Source organism: Aptenodytes forsteri, unplaced genomic scaffold (assembly GCF_000699145.1).
Source record: "Aptenodytes forsteri isolate BGI_AS27 unplaced genomic scaffold, ASM69914v1 Scaffold216, whole genome shotgun sequence".
NCBI lineage: Eukaryota > Metazoa > Chordata > Aves > Sphenisciformes > Spheniscidae > Aptenodytes > Aptenodytes forsteri.
The window spans coordinates 1,716,360-1,739,075 of NW_008796114.1; the positions used below are offsets into that span (position 1 = coordinate 1,716,360).

At 45.1% G+C, this 22,716-nt stretch overlaps 1 protein-coding gene across 2 annotated transcripts in view; it reads left to right on the top strand.

The window, feature by feature from the left end:
- Nucleotides 1-21,824, top strand: part of CASR (calcium sensing receptor) — a 41,362-nt gene extending 19,538 nt beyond the window's left edge. The window contains exons 4-7 of one of the 2 annotated variants that reach the window (XM_009287099.2): nt 12,817-13,047; nt 13,690-13,711; nt 17,383-17,514; nt 20,374-21,824. In XM_009287099.2, coding sequence (XP_009285374.1) covers nt 12,817-13,047; nt 13,690-13,711; nt 17,383-17,514; nt 20,374-21,824 — 1,836 coding nt within the window. The remainder of the gene's footprint in view (nt 1-12,816; nt 13,048-13,689; nt 13,712-17,382; nt 17,515-20,373) is intronic. The other variant, XM_009287098.2, reaches the window with a different exon arrangement.
- Nucleotides 21,825-22,716: the final 892 nt, after the last annotated feature.

Sequence of the window (22,716 nt, forward strand, 5' to 3'; positions counted from 1 at the left end):
TCAGCAGTGTTCTGTGCAGAATGCAGTTTCAGACCTTATTGGGACTTTGAAGAGACTGATCCGTAAAGGGCTGTTAAGAGAAAGTGACAGCGAATGGGTGCAGAGGGAGACATACACAGACTCGTTCTGTGCACAGCTGGGTAGAGACGGCATTAAACACCTCCTGGAAAAGACATTTCAATCAGATTTGGATTATGCAGGACACTGTATGTGAATTATGCTACTTGAAAACACTGAGCTTATAGGATAACCATTGGCTCCATTATTAGCTTTACTAATTGGACAATTAATTATATATTATTTAGTATTAAACTTAGACTTAAATTAATAAAAAGAGCCCTATCTTAAGCTTTTAGATACTTCACCATAACAGTTATTGTGCAGTAAGATGACATCCCAAGAGCATTAAAACATCATTTACTCAGTCAGGACTTCTGCCCATGGATCCTTCACCGTCAGTACACACAGCACCCAGGGCCATTGTACCCAGTGGATTTCTTCATATTATATTTGTTACAAGTGAAAAACAAAGCAATTATGGCATCAAGTCTAGACTGGGTGGCCATGATGGTTCTTTCATATCGTGGCTGTAGGTAAAGACAGCAGCATAGAGAGTACAGTACAAAATACCATCTAACAGCACTGACAACTAGCTCTCACTGTATCTGTACCATTGCCTTTGTCAGTCCAGAGACCATTTCTCTCCACAAAACCTTAATAGGAACCTAAAAAATGTTTAAATGGAGACACTTTCCAAAGGATCATGCATTTTGAAATCCTTTGTGTAATAAACTGTGTAAATTTATGCCACGTTCAGGAAGGTAATCTTCATCCAGCTAAGGGATGCTTCATATTGAATGTAAAGCCTAGGTATGTCACTTCTGAAGGGCTGTGTTTGCCAGTCAAACTTGTGTTTAGCAAGATTTATTTTCCCCAAAGACATGCTGACTAGCAGACCTTTTTTTTATTAGTATGATCCATGGCAGGTCACATCTCTTGTCACAGATCTTGTCTTATTTCTAGCTGGGATTTAACTGACCTTTACTTTCATTGGTCCTTACTTGGCCTTGCTCTATTAGATTTAAAAGTCCAGATGAAGTACTCATCATTTTTCCTAATACGGTATTTATGCACATTGATCAAATTATTCCTCAATCTTACCTTGATAATTTAAGCACAGTGGGTTATAGCCATCAGATATGTTTCCTGTAGCTTGCCCATTTACTCATCCTTCTTTTTGGCATATATTCAGTATTGCTCTAACAGCCAGACAGTGAAAAAAAATCCCACATTTACATACACTTATTACTTCCTCATTTATACGTGCACAAGTTACATTAATGTTCCTTGCCACAGCATGCAATGGAAAGGTCTCATTAAGTTGCCAGTATTACTTTGCAGGATGTGGTACTCTTACTGTGCCTGTGGCTGGAGTTTGTTATGCCTTGATACATAAGTCTGAATTTCACTGTATTAAACACACATGTGAGAGCACTATCTGGGGGAGTGCTTGGTCTTAATTATTATTTACCATTACGTCAATCCATGCATTTTCTGCAAATTTTCCCAGCAGCACTGTTGTATTTGCTGCCAGAGTATTGATGAACATACTGGGTAACAGTGAGTTGTTTACTGAGGCTGGAGGAATTCCCCATGAACTGATGATCTGTCTCTGTTGATACATGTTTTTGCAAATCTGTTGGGCAATTCTTGATCCATGAATGGATGCTTTACATTAAATGTAAAGCCTAGATATTTCAATTCTAAAGGGGTGTGTTTGTCAACCAAACTTGGATTTAACAACATCTGTATTCCTCAAAGCCTTATTGACTGGCAGCAATTATGTTTCTGTCCTGTAATTTTGTATTAATTGATCCTCGACCCAAAACTCTTGTTTCCCCATTGTTTTTCCGGGGATTGATGTCAGGCTAACCAGCCTTTTGTTACAGAGGACATCCCTCTGCCTTTTATAATACTGTCTTTGCTTGGCAGCTGTTGCAGCCCGTCAGAGGCTGATTCTGGAGCAGCCCACTGGGCAAAAATACAAGCCTCTGTAAGAGGGGTTAGCTCTGATTCATGCCCTGCCCCGACTGACACGTGGGGAAACTTCAGGCACGCTGTTGGGAGTGCATTACACACGCATGTGTACCAGAAAGGTGGATTGGGATTGCTGTGGAATAATATTAGATAGCATATTGACTTTGTCATTCAAAGCCAGTGGCATTTTTATGCGTATATCATAAACCTACCATATTAGCGCTCTTTTTATTGCTCATGGAGTGCTGTGATGAACTGTCTGGTTCCGCCAGCCTTTTAGATCCAATTTAAATTGCTCGGGCTGTTCACTAATCTCTTTTTAAGGACCTTCTACCTCAATTAATGTCACATTATGGCTCCAAAACAAGTGCCCTTGGGATAAGGATGTCCAGGGTTTTTTTCTGATAGCAAGGGCAACAACATATCATTCATTTAGCTTTCCTGCTCCTCCTTAGCTGTCTCTTTAGCTCTCCATCCTCTTTAGCCGTCTCTTACAGACTTATGTCATGAGGATCTGGCATACATGACACCTTTCAATTTTAATATGTTCAAGAAATTTCTTAATATGTTGCCTGGTGGTTTTTTCCTCTTTGTTCTCCAGGTTTTTTTATTTTCTACTTTCCGTTAATATCATACTTGTGTTTCTCAGCCTTGTTTGAATGGTCTGTGTTAGATTAGTGCTTTTAGAGCACACCATAATAAATATTGCTGTTTGAGCTTTATTTGTATGATGAGGATAGCAACATATCATTACCTCTTAATTAATGAGCTTTTATTTTAATGAACACAGACAAAATTTCTGAACTGATAATGGGTTTATCATGCATGTGGATCAGGTACTGTCATTCAGTCCTTTCCTCTAGCTTATCGGGGATTTTCTCCATTCTGTTGGGTACAGAGGCCTCCGACATCACTGGCCTATGCTTGTGCATCACTGGGGCAGAGACTAGTCAGAAGCCTGCTTGATTTTGTATCGCATTATATTCCACGTCCAGGGATTCTCCACAGACATTACTTTTCATTTCGCTACCATGATTTTTGTCCTGATTACTAGGAACTGCATTAATGCTTACAGTATTTGCAAGGAGGGGAGAGATGCTGTCACTCCAGCCATTTTTCTCCAGAAGAAATCTACTGCAGTCAGTAGATCAGATTAAGTCTGTTTGGGACGGCACTGAACTGGGACCGAGGCCACTCCAGATGCCTTAACTCCTGAAGTTACTTGTAGGAAGGATTCTTTTGAACTCTAGGGAACTAATAGTACAATATCATGCTTTGGGCCATACAAATATATTGGGATACCATCATACAGCTGGATCTTAATTTAAAACAGAAAAAGGAGAAAATGTTAGAGGAAAAAACTCTTGTGTCATCTCTCTTCTCCCCTGGAGTTAGTCAAACTCACTAATTGCAGTTAATTGAAACAACACTATCCAAACAAGCATTTTGACAGACTCAAAATTAAGTGTTTCCCCTTTTTCCCATTAAAAAAGTAATTACAATTAAAAATGGAACTGTGACTTGAAGGTCACATTTTTAAGTTTGACTTTAAAAAGCTTATTTGCACTGAATTTAGTTGACTGGATTTCACATGATGTTTTCCTATGTAAATCTTTGGTTTCAGAAAATCCTATAGTTGAGATGTATGCAGAGGATGTTCCCACTCTGTTTATTTCCTCGTGTATCGTGTGGATCCAGTCAAGGCCAAGCACACGAAAACTTTCTTGCTATGTTTTCCGGTCATGTCACACTTAGCAAAATCATTATCCTTTATCATAGCATGCTTAAGCGACATGCTGTTAGCTGTCAGCTTTGCATTAAGCAGTACGAGCTCAGGACTTGCGTTCTATAAACAAGTCCACTTAGAACAGCAGGTGTGCACATGGCCAGCATAAGTTTTGGAGGACCTTCAGGAAACAAAATATCCTGGTCCCATCCTTACTGTGTCCTGTGACCTCCTAAATGATAGTTAAATCAGTCTGGAAAACCAGCCATGCGATGCCAAAATACTGTTAAGATCATTTCTTGATTCCTTTGGGAACCTCTGTGACTCAACAGACAGGTCTTTCTGAAGCATTTTAGACCCAGTTTTGTTATGGCATTCAGACATCTGCAAACACCAGTAAATACCTAATGGGATTTTCTGAAGTATCTCAGTTAGACGTGACTTGTGCAGCCTCTGTTGTGAAATCCACTAGTCTTGTGGTTTTGAGTTCTTTCTGGACATCCTTGTAAACATAGTACTGTCGTAGATCTGACCCTAAATCAGATTAGTCCCGTTTTATATCAAGTTCCATTTTGAAATGCATGCCTTTGACATTTTTGGTTTAAGTGACTTGCTCCTACTGGTGTAGCAGCTATTGATTTATTACTTCTGTCACCTTTCACCGTCAAGAAAGCATCAAAGCTGTTGCGGTTTTGAATCAGCAAAGCAGCGTCCCTTGGTTGCTGGCTAGAAAACCACGTAAGCTAACCTATCAAGCCCAGTTACAGGCAGTCCAACCAGTCCTTGTCGTAGGAAACTCTAGGCTTCATTGGTTTCCAAGCAGACTGAGCGCTTACAGCACAGCATGAGACAAAGGAAGCACCAAGCACCTTCCACTGAGCAGCAAGTGAGGTGTTTCCAACACAGTCCATCCGAGTTCCTCCCTCTCCCAATTTCTGCAAGTTTCTATTGGAGGGCCTGCTTCTCTCTCACAAAGAAAAAACAAAATGTATGCGTGGGTGCCCACGTCAGCACCATTGCCGCCCCTCCTCGAGCAGAGGGCACTGGTCAATGGAAGAGGGGGAGAGATCCATCTCTCAGCTGCCTAGGGGTCTCATATCCATGATGGAAGCAGAATCGAACCAAAGCAATTATCAGTTAAAATATGCCAATCAGCACATCTTGTCATGGCAGCTTGATGTCCTGTACTTCTCCGGAGACCTGAATATAGTCAGTTGGCTTTGCAGGGGTCTCTGCTTCTGTGAGAATATGTTGCCTCTTTCCCACAAATCACTACATGTGTCATAAACAGTTAAATAATCCTGCATTTTCATTTCTCTTCAAATGAAAGTCAGACTGGCTGTCTGAGAGCTATCATCACCACCTCTGGACCTCTCTGATCTTCCTTTAATTTTATTCTTCTTTTCTGATCAAGTGACTAGAACTAACTGCATTTTCCAGGGGAAATTGTACTATCGATGTCCAAGTTGGCACCATATTTTCAGTGTCATTTTGTTTCTTACTTTCATATCCTAACATTTTGTTTGCTCTTTAAACTGCATAATGCACAGAGTGTTTTACTGAGCTGCCTACAATAATGAACGGGTCTTTGTCTTGAGTGGTCAGTTAATTTAGTTTCCAATAAAGATTATGAATAGCTTAAATTATTACTTCTAACATATGGCACATTGTATTTGTCATACACATTTAGCCTTCAGTCGTGCTCTCCATTGACCTACCTAGCTTTACGACGATGTCATTCAGTTCTTATCAAAGCATAACAACTTTGAATGTTCTTGAGTTATTCTCAGCCTTTGTACAGCTATTCTTCAGTCTTGAACTGAACTCTTTCTTTCACCCTGTTTTTCAAGTCACTGGCAGATCTAGCATTTCACCAGGGCTGGGACGTCCACCCCATCTTGCCAGAATTCCTTTGCAGTATTGTCAGTGAATCTCTGGCTGACTATCAATGTTCTCTCTTCAACTCTTTGAGACCAGCCCTTCTTCCAGAGTTTATCTCCCTTTCTTCATCTGCACTGTTACCAACCTGACAGTTTCAATCCTTTAGCATGAAGTGCTCAGTAGCCCAACTACAGACCAGGCAACTCCTTGCTCATGGGGCTGGACACATGTAACAGAAAGACATCCCGTTTTTTTGTGAGGTGTTTACAGTGAGAATTCCAGCTCTGTTCCTGGGTCCCTGTCAACTTCTCCACCTGGGTTACCCTTATAGTGATAAACAGTATTAACAGTCACTTCTTCAGAGCAGAAAACCAATAGAAACCAGGCCCCTTAGGTGGAATGTCACAGGTGGTGCACGGTAATGAATCGCATCCTCCACTGGCTGAAGAAATCTGTTATCTTCTGAATGGCCTTCGGAAAAAGGCGAGATTAACGGTGTTGGCATATCCTGGCATCTCGGTTTTAAAAAAACCATCAGCACTACATGTTGTCCCCGTCAGTGCACAATGAGCAGCAGGGGAGGAGGAGAGATTATAGTGGGGGAAGGAGAGTTCAGCTTCTGCCAGCAAGAAGAAGCTTCTGCTTTGAGCAGAAGAGCTGGGTGCCATTCATCTTCCCCTGCCTCAGGCTTCTGGAAACAGGTATTACTGACTCAAGGGGCTAAGGCCAGCACCTTCCTGCCTGCTAGGTCCTTTGTGTCAGAACTGGTCGATACTGTGATGACAGCTCTGCCTTTGGGAGAGCCTAAGAGTTGGCCCTATGTAAAAAACAGAACAAGGTAATCCAAAGTAGAGAATGCAGGAGGAATTAAACATTGATATAGACAGTAAAAACTAGAGCTTTGCTAGCATGTAAATAAAGATTGACACATAGATAGATGGAAACGAAAGGAAGAAAGAAAAAAAACAACTATTGCTTCAGGGAACGTTTCTCTTAAAGTATTTTACAAGTGGCTCTTTCAGAACTGGCATTGGCATATTTCCTCCTGATACTTGACCACTGGCAGAAATCAAATCCTGTATGGATATATGACCACTGGGCTAATGTGATAGCTGAGTTCTCAAGTCCTTACACCTATTACAGCATTATGAAAGTATCTTCTCCAGGTGCTTGATTAGGAATCCAAAACAAGAGGGGCTAATAGGCCCTCAGCAATTCGGAATGAAAGTGAGGACTTGCCATCTTCAGTACAGTTGCCAGCTTTTCGTGTTCACATTGAGCCATGAAGTGGGATTGTTCGCTGCTCTCAGGATGGGCACCCTACCAAAGCAAAGAGAAAAACATTTGGTACCCATTGGTCCAGAACTGTTTTACAGGCCTGGATATAGCTAGGTAGCCAGAAATTAAAACTCAGTGTGGGAAAATGTATGTTAACTGTCAAGACAGGATTCCTTGCAACTGCATGTTAGGAGCGGGAATTGTTTGTCTTTTATGGGGACAGACACCTATAATGTGCCCAGGTTCTCTTCACTTGCAGGACCATTTGACCTAGTGAGGAAACATGTTAGAAAGACACTGCAGAAGGAAGCCAAGGATATTAAACCCTTGCTAGTATACGAAGACTAGTTAAGGACATGTCACAGTTGAGACAGAGTAAACGACAACCCATAGTAGATCTGGATACTGACATTTATTTAAGAACTAACAAGACTGGAGCTTTTAACTTGCTTAGTATCTTGCTCGCTTTCCCCAATTTTGTTTAGCCCAGCTGCTATCAAAATGTACAACCAGTACATACTGCTTGCAGCTTGCAAGTAGCAGGCTTGTGCTCCAGAGTACAAAAGTTCAGTTTTGGACATTCATGCACACACACAATTATCTGTGGCCTGACAGCTTTTACAATGTAAGTGGGTTTTTTTGCCTACCACCGGCCCTAATACTAGTGACAGAAAGGAAGTGTCTACTGCAGATCAAGAAAAGGTGAAGAAAGGCTAAGGAAGTTGGCAAGGCAAAACAAAGGTATTAAGTGGTGTTTATTAAAAGCGAGACAGCATCCTTCAAATAGCTGAATTATGTCCAGTGAGTAAAATTGAAAGGATCGTAAACTCTGTCAGGTTAAATGTAAAAATAAAATAAAGCAGGCCAAAACCCAGAATGAGGAACAGGCTGTAAATGGGGAAAAAGCTCATAAATCCTTTTTTAAACACTTCAGCAGTAGGAATGTCTGTTGAGCCATAGATTATCACTGCAAAAGACAAGGTAAGGCCATGGCAGAAGAAAAGTGTGCTCTTTATGGACAAACTTGAGAAGGTTCCCGAGTTTGTTTATTTAGGGGGGACTTGCAGATTATCTGTCTGATACTGTAGTGACTACAGAAGAAGCTATGGGACACAAGAGCAAAATGAACCTTAATACTTTGGTGCAAGTGAATGATGTTCACCCAAGAGCTCTGCCAGAGCTCACAGATGAAGTAGCTGAAGTGCTGGCTACAGTGACAACCCCTTGCTTAAAACAGTCTTGGGCCCTGAGGCCTAGAAAGTTGACAGATGTGATATCAATTTTTTAAAAGGGTTCTGGAGGAGATCCAAGGAACTAGCAAAGCCTGACCGAGCCCATTATTAGAAACTGTAATAAAAAAAAAAAAAAAGAAGAAGGAAAAATAGAATATACTGAGGAGGAGTCACCATGACTTTTGTAAAGAGAAGCCCTACCTCACAAATCTCTGAAGTTCTTTGAAGGCATCAGGATGTATGTAGATAAGGGACATCCTTTTCATAGGCTATGCTCAGGCTTCTAAAAGGCTTTTGAAAGTCTGTCACCAAATTCAGCCCTTGCATGGCTAAACAGTTGGTTGAAAGATAGTCAGCAGAGGATATAAATAAATGGTCGGTTCTGACAAATGAGATCTTCAAGCTCGAACAGGTCCTTGGGTGGCTCTGTCTGAGTAGCAGTCAAAGAAGCAAATGCACTGTTAGGAATAGTCACACTGGAAAAGGGACAGAGAGGAAAACAGAGTGCCCTGGGGCCGCTTTATTAACCCTTGGTGTATCTCACTTCAATATCATGTGCCGGTCTCAGAATGGATGAAACAGACTGGGAAAGTTTGGAGAAGGGTCAATGGAACAGCTTCTGTACAAGAAGCAGCAAAGTTGGATAGGGCTCATCAGCCTGGGAGAGAGGTGGCTGAAGAGAGATCTGACAAAGGTTTGCAAAATCCTGAGAGGCATGGAAAAGGTGACTAGCAAATGACAGTTTTTTGCCTCTTCCAACATAAGCACAAAGGTCATCAGAAGAGATTAGTAGCTGCTCTTTTCTGACAGGCTGGAAGAGGTGCTTTTCTCATGAAATGTAGATCTCCTTGCTGTAGGAGGCTGTGGATTTGAAAAGTCTGCACAGGTGCAGAACACAAATATGCAACATCATGGAAGAAAAATCCACTGCGGGTTATCAAGTGCAAGGACCTTTGGCCCAGGAAGTCACTGAGCTGCAAAATGTGTGAGAGTATTCTGGGGAAGTATCACGTCCTCTTCTACTCTTGTGTAGGCATTTGCTCTTGGCCACAGTCAGAAACAGGTCCTGGAGAGATGGGCTGCTGGTCTGACCTAATACAACTGTATTTATGTTACGGTTTTATGATCCTTCCATAAGAATGGAAACCACATGACCCAGAATATCTAGCTGGGATAAAGCGTGGGATGCTACGTGGCTGGGAATGGCCTTACCAGGAATAATGGGAGGGTGAACTAGAGGGCAGCTTGCAAGTCCTTTCTGATAATAGGTGTTTTAATTAAAAGGCATTGCAATTCAACGTGGAGCCTGTGACAGAGGGAGAAAAAAGAAGGAAAAAGTACGGAAAGAAATATCTGAAGACAGCAGCTTGCACAATGCTCTCCCTGCAGGCCTCCACCAGCTGCTGATGGTGTATTCAAGCCACGAGGTCAACACTTCTTTTGTAAACTCTTGGTTCCAGGATATGATACAGGCGCCCCTGACATATGCTCTTGCCCTCACTGAAGCAGGGTCTTTTAAGTCTTTGTGGATTGAGTCCTGGGTATTTATGTTTCTATCTTTAGTTACAAAACACAGTGACACATTTTTAACTGTAAAGCCTTTAGCTAATCATTGATAGACTATAAAGGAATGCTGTAGTTATTCAGAGTCTACAACTTCCTCTTTTAAAGTTTAGTGCTTATATATTTCTTGGCTGTTTAAACCGTATTTTCATCCTGTAGAGAGCAGAACTTGTGTGATATACAGAGATCATCCTGGGATTTTCTTACCGTCTAAAACAGGAGCATGTCCTAGCAGTCGTCCAATTACCATTTCACAAGCTGCCCCCCAGAAATTTAGACTTGAAGGCAAACTTTGGTATTTGCTGGAAAGAGAAAACAGGTTTTATTACTCCTGTTGTTCCTGTTGTCCCTCCATTTGGGATTTTAAATAGGGCGTGTGTCTTTCCTGCATGAACTGATACACCTGAGCTCTCCTGCTCCCCAGCTATGGCTGCATAGCTGAAGCTGCTATTCTGTGCCTGGGGAAGGACAACATTAAGTGCAGATCAGTGGTTTTATATGAATATTTACCCGCGAGATAGAGATATCAGCTCATACATGAAATGCTTTATAACCTGAATCCTCAGGTGTAGTGTGTGTGTGACCAAGGGAAACATGCTGCTAAGCTAATCCTACAAAAACCCACCAGTAGCCCAGGGTATGTATTACTTTCTAAGAAGCCTAATGTCAGGAGGTAAGGCAAAGGAATAGACTAATTGAGATGAATGTTATGAAATTAAACAAAAACAATTGCATCCAGGGAATCCAGAAGTTTCTCCACTGTTGATCTCACTGACCATAAGACCAGCCAGCCTCCTGCTGCTGCAGCTGGCCAGGAGAGGCAGGACTTGAACTGAAGAATCTCCAATACAGCTCTTGCAAGATTGTCTCCTAATGTGTGTAGTAACTGTAATCAAAAGAAGTGCAAGGTCTGCACCTCCTGCCTATACAGATAAAAGTCAACCCAGCAGTGATAGCCAGTCAGGATATCCTAGTATCGTTCAGCAGAGTGCTGCAGTGCTGCACGAGAGCGCGATACTGAGTTGGAGTGAGGAGAAACATGGCATTCAGCTCAACATAACGACTCAAATCTGATCTGGACATCAAAGCTACAGGTGTCACCCTGTGGTAGGTGCTAGAGCCTGCAGAGGAATGTGGGTTCCCTGCTTGGGACCTACACTGCTGACAGACAAAGCTCCTGCTAACACGTCCAAGATTGCAGCCCCACTGCAGACGAGGCCAAAGTGAGTTGACGCAGTACAGACATCACTGTGGATCTGCAGGCCCTGTGTCACCCGTTCTGACCTCAGAGCTGCCTCTGCTCTGTTCTCACTGTTCCCTGATGGAGCTGGGCAAGTAGCATCTTCCTGGGTGCCCCTCAGGGACGAGGGGGAGGAGAGGGGAGCAGTCTCCTCTTTTCTTCCCTACAGGAGGCAATGTCCTGGCTCCCTACAGCAAAGTGCCAGAGCAGAGCACCTTCTTTTGCCATGTCCATCAGAGGGTGAGGTCTTCCAGGGACAGGTCCTGGCTCTTCAGTGAGATCATTTCAGCTGCACACTTTATGGGGGACCTGGTCTACAGAGAAGGGAGAAAGACAGAAAAAAATCCTGCCTCCGTCACCCATTATTCAAAGACTGAATACTGTGGCAATATTTTTATGTACTTCCATCAACATCACACAAAGCTGAAAAGGTATGGCCAGCCACGTCCTGCGTAGTACTGTTATGATTTTTCCAGACTCTCTCAGGCTGGCATTGATATAGGCAGTGAGAGGAGGGTATCTCTGTAGCTCTGGGGATTTTTAGCTTGAGATAGGAGGATCCCAAAGGGAAAGAGAAAAATGAGACAATTTAGCAAAACTGACAGGAATTAATGAAGTGATTGTGTTCCCCTGTCCCTGTGTTTCCAGGTGACAAGGTTTCATCAAAACAATGTTGTCTGTTCTATGTCTATGGGGTGAGGAGGGCTCTGCCTGCCCAAATTGATTTCATTTTGTTTTTTCTTGCATTTTGCCATCCAAGATTGCATGTTTGGGCACTCGCAGGTGAGAGAGAGAGGACTGGGCTTACAAGCTGTCACAGGCACTAGAACCACAGCAGCAACTACGCCGCAGTGGTTTAGGGGCAGCTGACAGCCAGGTGCCCTCAGAGTCACCTCAGCTTTCCGTAGATGAGCTCTACAGAGAAACTAACTAAGAACATCGATTAAATGAGGGGAAAAAAAAAAACTGATAAGTGCATAAACCAGCAACTAATTTTTGAAGAAAAATACAATGTGGATGAATTGTATCACAGTTGCCAGTATGGTCTTTCTCTTTCATGCTGCAGTTTCTTTGGTCTACCTGTCAGGCTATCTAGATTGTGAATTTTGCAACTGCAGTTGTCCCTGGGATTAACTGCTCTTGTCCGCAGCATATGACAGTTTAAGGCATGAGGTGAAAATTACAGGAGTCAACACGTGGGGACAGGCAGAATGTGATTACTTGAAACTATGCAACCAGGAGACAGGAGCCAAAAAAAAGTGGTATGAATTCTCCAGGCCTGCCATGTGGCGAACGAGCTTGATTTGTTGTTTTTTACTGAAGTGCATCGGGCTTGGGGTTTTTCAATCAAAAGTCAAGTTTGAATTGTTTCTCAAGCATTCCTGTTTCTGAGTGATTGATCTTTCAGATATGAGCGATGCCAACTGAGGGCATTTATGCAGAGTGGTTGCAAGAGCAGGGTGAAAGGGATGCATGGGTGACTGAAACATTTCAGTGGCTGCTGCCACTTCTCTGCCCCTGAAGGAGAGCTGTGAGCTTGCAGAGGTGGCTGGAAGGGACTGAAGAGGAATGCTAAAAGGCTGATGGGGTAGCAGCTGGTAAGCAAAGCATTACGGGTGGGTGCCATCCACCTTGAGGGCCATGATACCTTGTGCTGTCTACGACGTTTGTACAGGCTTTGTGTGTGTGCGTGTAGTGTCTATGAGAGAAAGCCTGCTACTACTGTGATTAAGTGATTTTTAAGAGATTAAGAACTGTAGTAAAGTGATTATTTCCAGTTTTGTCCCCATAGCAGATGCGTGCTCCGTTAGGGTTGTGACACGCAGGCATTCACGGTGTGTGTGTCTCTCTCTCTCTAGGTTCTCAAGCATCTGCGTCACTTAAATTTCACCAATAACATGGGGGAGCAAGTGGATTTTGATGAGTTTGGGGACCTGGTAGGGAATTACTCAATAATCAATTGGCATCTCTCTCCGGAGGATGGCTCAGTCGTCTTTGAGGAGGTTGGGCACTACAACGTTTATGCCAAGAAAGGGGAGAGGCTCTTTATCAATGAAAACAAGATCCTGTGGAGTGGATTCTCTAAGGAGGTAAGTGATTAAATCCTCACAGCAACGTTTCCCAAGTTTCCGCAAGCTGAAATTTGAACTAACCCTGTGCACTCCTGTATTATGGCTCCATGTGTCATTAAAAGACCCATTCATCTTACTGTATACATGGTCTCTGCCATAGTCTTTTACACCCTTGTTACACGCTTCTGGAAATAAAGGGCAGCTGCTTCTCCCCTCCTATACATTTGATGAGCCTGGGTATTAATGGTTTAAATAATGCCTTTTTTCCTGGCCCAAGTAGATAGCTTGGAATTTTGCAATGCTGTTTCCACAAGGCTGAGAAATTCATTACCCAAGTCTGGTTGTTGACTAAGTCAAGTTTTCCTGAGCTCCGTAGTTTCACTGCTGAAAACAGCCATCTCTTCCACTCCCAGTATCTCTGTATCAAGAAGTGTCTTTTCCTGCTCCTAGTTAAATTCGCAGCTGTTTCTGCTGGCTTTACCCTCCAAGTCCCAGAGCCTTCCATGCACCCTTGCCTTGCAAACCAAACAGAACAAGCCCTGTCAATCTTCCCAGGTTAACTTGGACATGGTGCTCATTAGTGGGAGATGCCAGTACCTGCTGCCGGTTTTTTAATCCACCAGAAGGTGCTTGTGCAGTCTACGCGGCTACGTGATGTAGCCATTGACTTTAGTCAGGCCTAAGTCCTTCTCCACTTTCTTGCATATGTTAGATCTTTTCAGCATAACTGTATCGTCACTAGCAGCCAGGGCCATGTCTCCCCCGTGTGATGGGAACGTGCTGCAGGGATCTCTGGAAAAGAGCCAGGTGAGCTGCCGTCATAGCCGGCAGCAGCCCACTCCAGCCTAGACAGAAACCCTGGCTCCCAGAGGGGATACTGAGCGGGCATCTGGCTTGTTGCCTGGGTGGTGGCAGAGGGAGCGTTAGCTTAGAAATGTCGCTGCCAGGCCCTGCTGCAATGTTTAGACGTGTTAAATCAGCACCTGATTAATGAACAAGGCAATTCACTTCCAGGTGATTATTCACATTGGCTGACAGATCAGTTAACTGCTTCTGCAGTAGCTACACTTGCCTAATACACTTACACCATCAGTTAAGCCTTACCTTTACTCCAGATATCCCAGCTTCACTTACGGTTTAAATGCAGAGCTCTCTGAAGGAGGCATGGGTCAGACAGAGCACGCTGCAGCAGAAATACTGAGCTCAGGCTTTTCTAAGCCCAGCTGGAAACTCTGAGCCCAAACTACAAGTGGAATTAAAAAACGCTGATATTCTAACCCCTTCTTCTGATCATTGCAAATGCCACTGACACCTCTTCCAACAGGAAGGAATTATTTTTTTTAACTTAAACTGAATAATTATGTTCTTTTGGTCTAAATTCCTCCAACAGTACAATATTTATCTTCATTCTCTGTCGTGAACTGTTAAAAATGTGACTGGATGTTGCAGAGTGTCATGCTAGGGCATGTAAATTGTGTGCCAGTGGGGGGGGGAGTTGTAATCTCAGTGTCTGTTGCAGCTTTTTTTCCAGTTTATAGAGTTTTATTTTCTTCCAGATAAAAGGCTCTGCTCAAAGAGAGTAGCCAGTACTTCACTCATTGATGCCTCCGTCATCCTCAAAAAAGATTAAATGTAGTTAATTTTAACACAGGAACTTCAGCACTGGCCAGACTTGCAAAAGAACAAGTGAAAGCGTAGGTAAGATAGATAGATTTGTTTTGGCAGAACTTGATGAAATTCCCCACAGAATACTTAAGAAGGCAGCCAAAGCAATCTCAAAAGTACTAGCAATTCATCTTTGAGAAATGTAGAGGATGGGTGATGTCTCAAAGGATTAGAGGAGGGCAATCGTGATACCTGTTTTTAAAAGCAGATATAGGAGAGCCAAGGGAATTACACACAATTGAGCTAAGCTTCAGTAACCTAAAAGACTTGATAAAAAAAAATTATTGAACAGTTTATAAACACTTAGAGGATAATAAACTGATAAGAAAAAGCCAGCGTGGATTTGTCAAGATGAAATCATGCCAAACCAATTTAATTTTCCTGCTTGGAAGCTCAATCAGTTCAGTAGATAATAGGGAAGCAGTGCATGACTTCAGTCCGGCCTTCGATTCAGACCTGTTCAAAATCATCAGTGACAGCCCAGGGAAAGACAGTCCAGACTGATGAAGTCCTCTTGGTGGATGCACAGCCTGCTGAAAGACTGTCCAAGGAATAGGTATTCACAGCACACAGTATTAATAGCAATAGGTATTAACAGCAAAGAATGCTTCAAGTGGGGAGCTGCAGGGATTTGCCCTGGATACGTGTCTGTCCAATTAATTATGCAATCCTGATTAACAGCTTAGAAACAGGGTTCCCAAACTGTGCTGCAGCTATACTTCAGAGTGGTAGGCAACGGCGACTGCTCTCAGCTGCAGGCAAATACCGGAGTTACAAAATGGGCATCTCCGCATAGGAGCTGCCAATACCAAGGGCTTGCTTACCGTGTGGCTGAGGTCGATGCCTGCACACAGGCAATTTCCAAACCACACCCTGGACTCACTGCGTAAGTGCATCCACACAGGAGCTTCCTGGACATCAGCAGGTTAGCAGCACTTGGGCTTGTCTCCTGGTTTCGGCAGGGATAGAGTTAATTTCCTTCCTAGTAGCTGGTACAGTGCTGGGTTTTGGATTTAGGATGAGAACAAAGTTGATAACACACTGATGTTTTAGTTGTTGCTCGGTAATGCTTACACTGGCCAAGGACTTTTTGGTTTCCCATGCTCTACTGACTGAGAAGGCTGGAGGTGCACAAGAAGCTGGGAGGGGGCACAGCCAAACTGGCCCAAGGGACATTCCATACCATGTGACGTCATGCTCAGTACATAAACTGGGGAAAGCTGGCCGGGGGGGCCGCTGCTCGGGGACTGGCTGGGCATCGGTCGGCGGGTGGTGAGCAATTGCACTGTGCATCACTTGCTTTGTGTATTATTATTATTATTACATTATTATCATTTTATTTCAATTATTAAATTGTTTTTATCTCAACCCACGAGTTTTTTCTCACTCGTGCTTTTCCAATTCTCTCCCCCATCCCACTGCGGGGGGGGAGGAGTGAGCGAATGGCTGCGTGGTGCTCAGTTGCCGACTGAGGTTAAACCACGACAGCTTGGCAACAGGATAAGTGAGGAAGTTAAAGGGTCAGACAGGGTTTAGATCCTACAGTGAGGGACGGGGAAGAAGGGGATGGAGGTTCATTCCTTTCCACATAGCAGCAAACCTCCAAAAAGGTGAATGGAGGCTTCCAACCAGAGCAGCCCCTGGGTATGTACAGACCATGGCACTTTGCTGGCAGTGGAAAGTGTGGGTTTAACTCCCCTGAGCCAAGAAAGCCATGTTCTGTGTCAGCTCTCTTTCCTTAATTTAGTTGGGAAAAGGTGAGCTCAACCTCAGGTTGTGCTTCTGTGTAAAAAAGGCCCAGACTTCCACTTACTGTGCTGAAATCCCTGTTGTCAGTGTGCATGAAGCATGTGGTGAGCATGCCCGTGCGACCACTCGCTGCCAGGATATGACCATGCCCAGGTGGGCTCATGCACAGCATAAATGCACAGCCAGCAGGTGACACAGCTCGTCATTTGCAGCAGCAGAAGTCTGGAAGCCTGAGTAACCTTTCTGATGGAAGTTCAGGAACATCAGCAGTGAGCGGTGGGCTTTACAGGTCTTTTCCGTGGATTTAGACATGGAAGACCTAAGGTGTACTTCATGTGGAGGTGTCCTTTTTTGGACCTGCATTTAGCTGCTAATTTGCATCTTTAGATGCTCAGTGTTCTAAAAACAGGGCCTTCCTCTCTTTCATATGAACACTCTTCTTGTTTAGTTAATTTACCTTTTATGTTTCTGGTTTGGAGAGAGGGCCTTCAGGAGAACAGGAGGAAGCGGGCTTCAAGGAACTGTTATAATTCCCATAAATCATTAGCAGTCAATAGGCAATATATGGGATTGAGGATCAGCAGTCAGAGCCCATCATCTCCAAGGCTGACTCAAATTCCTGCCAGTAGAGATTGACTGTCTTTTCTTCTAACCATCTAATGACTGTTTTTCTGGTGCATGTATCATGGGTCACATACAAGTTCGCAGTGCCCACAACACAGTAGAGATTACAGAGATCTGCCGATCCTCCCTACCATCCCTTGATGTGATCCTTTAAACAAATATCACTGCAGTGGATTGGGGAAGGACTATTGTCTCTGAGGCTCTCCATCCAGCATGCTAAAATCCAGGAATAACACCCTTGGAGTAAGCCCAAGGTCCTACTGTAGGAAGGCTGTACGTGGGGCACTGCCACCATTAACCCTCCTTGGGCTCTTTTCTTGCAGGTGCCTTTCTCTAACTGCAGCAGGGACTGCCTCCCGGGCACCAGGAAGGGCATTATTGAGGGAGAGCCCACCTGCTGCTTCGAGTGCGTGGACTGCCCCGATGGGGAGTACAGCGATGAAACAGGTAATACCCACAGAGCTGCTTTGGGGTTTGCAGAGGACCATGCGAGCCCTCTGGGCATCACCTGCAGTTGTGCTGAAGCTGCTTCCCTGCAGTGCTGAGCTGGAGGCTGCTCTGCCATGAGGCTTCACAGAAAGCCTGGAGGGACTTCTGAAAAGCTTGCAGGAGTTGAGTCCTGTGGTCCTCAGGTCCTGTCTTCTGCTAAGCCTGCTTGTGCCTTCTGCTCTGAGTTAGGAAAATTAAGGCAGAGAACTTGAAAAAGGACTTGCCTGTAGGAAGCCTCACAGGCAGCCATAAGCAAACTCCCTTGCACTGTAGCAATAGCTTTTGTTCCTCCAAAAGCCTGGAGGAAGGAGACACTCCCTACCCTAATCCTAAATTCTGTAGTTGTCTGTCTGCTTTTCCTCATGTTGTCATGGTTCTATTTCATGCTTTACAAAGAAGTCCATTCCATCCCTGACTTCACAAGCAGAGAGGAATATTTCCCTTTATGGGGTCACCAACCACAGCTTCTGTTGAGCATTGGCACTGCAAGACACCAGAATCTCTGGGTCGTATCAAACACCCATGGACATCTTTTGTGTTGGTTTCAGTGGGAACTTGGATCAAGCTGCTCAGGTGCTGCAGTGGAGGGAAAAGGTAACCTCAGTTTTAGAGTTGGTTGAAAAATTCTGAATTTCCAACACCATTAGTGCTCCCTCAATGCTGGGCAACCCTAGGGTAATGAAGGCAAGTAAATCCTTTCAGAACAGCGGTCCGCTCCACACTGCAGAGCGCTCAGGATCTCCTCACACCTTCTCTGGCAGCACTGGTCCCAGCGCACGCTGCAGACCTTGCCTGAGATGAAAACTTCAGTAAGCTGCTTGCAAGACTGAACAAGTGTACTCCTTTGGGAGACTCTAATTTGCATCCTATCAGACAGGAGTGATGACTTTTTCAGCGTGAACATATAGTACTACAGGATGCTTGGGAGCAGCATTTTCGAATTAAATAGAAGCAATTCTGGTCATGTGAGTCTTTTGGTGTTTTTCACAGGATTTTGGGAGCTGGCACTGGTGTGCTGGTGAAATTTGTGGGGCTGAGGGGACGACTGCCTTCTGACTCGACAGTTTCCTGCTGCAATTTCAGCTGACAGTAATGCTCTTTATTTCCTGTGCTTGCCAGGGGTGTAGAGAGCGGTTTTACAACCAGTCTCATCCAGCTGAGACAGCGATGCTACCGAAGGAGACAATCTGTCGTGTCCTCTCCCAGCTGCCTGCTCCCACCCTTTGGGAGCAGTGCTGGTACTCATGCAACCATAGACCGAGTTGGATCGGGTCTCTGGTCCTTCTAAAACAAACTCTTGGCAGGTTGAGTTTCCAGCTAGAATGAGAAGCTGCATGACCTATAGTGGTAACACAAAGGAGGGGGCAGGAATGAGCAGCCGTTGGGGAGGAGGAAGATCTGGTTTACTCCCTTCAGTGGCAGCATAGTCTCTAAGTCAGCTCAACAGTGAAGGCACTTCTTTAGGATGCCCCTGTCTGTGGTAGAGGTGGTTGAATTCCCTGCTATGTGAAGTTAGCTCTGCCTTGCCTGCAGTTTGCAATAGGCTTCCAGGTAAAAGGCAGAAGCTGAATGGATGTAAATGAAATGACATGTGGCAATGGGAGCTTCTGGCTGAGCTTTTGCATCTAGTGCAAGTTTTTCACATGAACAGCTTAGGTGAGGCAACCAGTCATTAGGAAAGCAGTATCATATCAGGTCATGGACGGTCCCTCCAACCACCACTCTGGAATGAGAGAGCTTGAAATCCTCTGCCCTCGTTAGCTGGGCATTCCTGGCTTTCTCATTGGCATCAAGCTCTGCTCTGGGAGCTATGCTCTGAGTCTCTGTCCGTGCTCAGGTGCAAAGCTCAGAGGCAGGTTGCTGCTAAAGGGTTTTCTGAGCGTTTGTTCCCAGAACTCACTGCAGCCCATTGCTATCCCACTGGGATCCCGAAGACTGAGGTAGGTTATGACTTCCAGCTCACTGCTCTCAACCCCTTTCCGCTGCCATCAAGGGAGTCATGACCCTTCCCGCTGGAGCACAAGACCCATTTGGGTCAAAGAAGAAGAGCAGAAGCAGCAGGTCTTTAACTTTTGATCCTGGCAGCCATTGGAGACACATGTTGCTATCCCAGTAGGTACAACTAGTTTCATGTAGAGGAAAGAGATGGAGGCATCAATTTTCCCTTTGCAAATATCAGTGGGACGCTTTGCTGGGTGTGGGGAGAGTGATACTGTTAAGACACATCTTCCCCTGATGTTCAGCATGAAATGAGGGTGTGCTGGGAGTCAAGGGCATTGCCTGCCTTCAGGGAAGAGCAATTTAAACATTTCTAAGACTCACCTCCGTGGAATATGAAATAGGCTCTCAAAGCACTTAAGGAGGCAAGCACGTTTTTAAATTTCTCTGTAATAGAGACAGGCAGGATGTTTCAAATGATGATAAAAGTGAGAGGTATGAAGACAGACAGAAGTAGATGATAAAAATGAAGGAACAAGAAAGAGAGAGGGACAGAGCCTGTGTAACAGCCAATAGCAATCAAAGTTTGCAGTGTTTTGCCAAGAAATGGATTCCAAAAACACAAGTGCAGGGGCAGGACTTTTTTTAAGCTAGAACTAAGCATGCTTTGTGTTTTGCTATATAGCCCATGGGAGGCTGGTTGTTTCAGTGTTAAACACTCTTAGACACCAACATATGATTCTGGGAATCCGCAGGCACCTGAAGGGAACAACTCACGTATCTAAGGTGAAGGCTGGTGCGTAGCTGCCATATATGTCATCCCACATTTCAGCCTCTCATTCTGACAAACCTTCCCTCTCCTTGTCACTTCTGTTTCAGATGCAAGTGCCTGTGACAAGTGCCCTGAGGATTACTGGTCCAATGAGAACCACACATCCTGCATCCCCAAGCAGATAGAGTTTCTGTCCTGGACAGAGCCCTTTGGGATTGCTCTGACTCTCTTTGCTGTGCTGGGAATTTTCCTGACTTCTTTTGTCCTGGGAGTCTTCACCAAATTTCGCAACACGCCCATCGTCAAGGCCACAAACCGGGAGCTGTCCTACCTCCTCCTTTTCTCCTTGCTCTGCTGCTTCTCCAGCTCATTGTTCTTCATTGGCGAGCCCCAGAACTGGACTTGCCGTCTGCGGCAACCAGCTTTCGGCATCAGCTTTGTCCTCTGCATCTCCTGCATCCTGGTGAAAACCAACCGTGTCCTGCTCGTCTTTGAGGCAAAGATCCCCACGAGCCTCCACCGAAAGTGGTGGGGCCTCAACCTCCAGTTCCTCCTGGTCTTCTTGTGCACGTTCGTGCAGATTGTCATCTGTGTGATTTGGCTCTACACGGCCCCGCCATCCAGTTACCGAAACCATGAACTGGAGGATGAGATTATCTTCATCACCTGCCACGAAGGCTCCCTGATGGCCCTCGGCTTCCTCATTGGCTATACCTGCCTCCTGGCAGCCATCTGCTTCTTCTTTGCCTTCAAGTCTCGAAAGCTACCTGAGAACTTTAATGAGGCCAAGTTCATCACCTTCAGCATGCTGATCTTCTTCATCGTCTGGATCTCCTTTATCCCTGCTTATGCCAGCACATACGGCAAGTTTGTCTCTGCCGTGGAGGTGATTGCGATACTGGCTGCCAGCTTTGGGCTCCTGGCCTGCATCTTCTTCAACAAAGTCTACATCATCCTCTTCAAGCCCTCCCGCAACACAATCGAGGAGGTGCGCTGCAGCACAGCTGCCCACGCTTTCAAGGTGGCCGCCAGGGCCACGCTGAGACGGAGCAATGTGTCGCGCAAGCGCTCCAACAGCCTGGGGGGCTCCACCGGCTCCACCCCTTCCTCCTCCATCAGCAGCAAGAGCAACCATGAAGACCCTTTTCCTCTACCGGCCTCTGCCGAGCGGCAGCGCCAGCAGCAACGTGGGTGCAAGCAAAAAGTCAGCTTCGGGAGTGGCACGGTCACCCTGTCGCTGAGCTTCGAGGAGCCACAGAAGAACGCCATGGCCAACAGGAACGCCAAGCGCAGGAACTCCCTGGAGGCCCAGAACAGCGACGACAGCCTGATGCGCCACCGGGCCCTGCTTCCCCTGCAGAACAGTGAGCCCCTCAGTGCTGAGCCCGGCTTCCAGGCAGCTTCCAGCCCGGAGAGCAGCTCGCAGGAGTCAGTGATGGGAGACACCAAAGAAGAGGTACCAAGCCCTGAGGTGGAACCTTCCCTGCCATCGGCTAACTCCCGAAATTTTATAGGCGCTGGAGGTGGCTCTGTCACAGAGAACACAGTACATTCCTAACGAAAGAAGATCGTGAAAAGCACACCAGCCCCCAAGAGGAACTTGCTCACCTCTTGCTTCTGAACGGGAAAGACAACAAAGACACACTCCTGTGACACAGCCCCACCACACCTTACTGTTAGCGCCGGCAGGGTAACACACGTGCCTCCAGAGGAAGGACTGTGTCTGGGGAGCCTTGGACTGACTTTGCGTTCGCTTTATCGAAACCAGGACATCTCGGAAGGACAAGTGAAGATCGCCTCTGGTGGGGCTTAAGCAGAAGTCTGCATGCTGCCTTGCCTCTGTAAGCTTTTCCTGCCAGACTGCAACTCAGCTGACTATGGGAGGCACTAGGCAATTCCACTATAGTCTGCTTTTACGTTTATGTATAATATTCCTCTTTCCCACTATGTATAATATTCCCTCTTTATGCAGTATATGTGATCTGTAACCATGTGCATCAGGACTCTCAGCTCTACAAAAGCAAGGTACACGGTTTCACTTGGGGAAAGCACGGTCGTGGGGAAAATAAAAAAGCCCCCAACATCCTGCATGCTGTGTACAGCCAAGGGTGTGAACATGTAAAGTATTTAATGAGACAGAGCGCCCTGCTATTTATATTTAGTAATGTCCCAATATCTCCTTTCTGCCCAGCAGGAAGTACTGGACAATGCTCTTCACAGACTCCATTGCACTAGACCAAGCTACTAGGTTCCTACTGGTTTCCTCCAGCTGAGGTAGCTTTACCTCCAGCCCGCCTGCTTTGGTGGAGGGGGAGAACAGCTTGTAAATCCCCCCGGAGAACGTTGCGAGAGCACAATGATGAGATGTATCCGTGATCGATTATGTCGCTAGTAGTTGTATGCTTAACAAAGTGTTGCTGCTGTAATATTCCACATGGCATACATGGCTA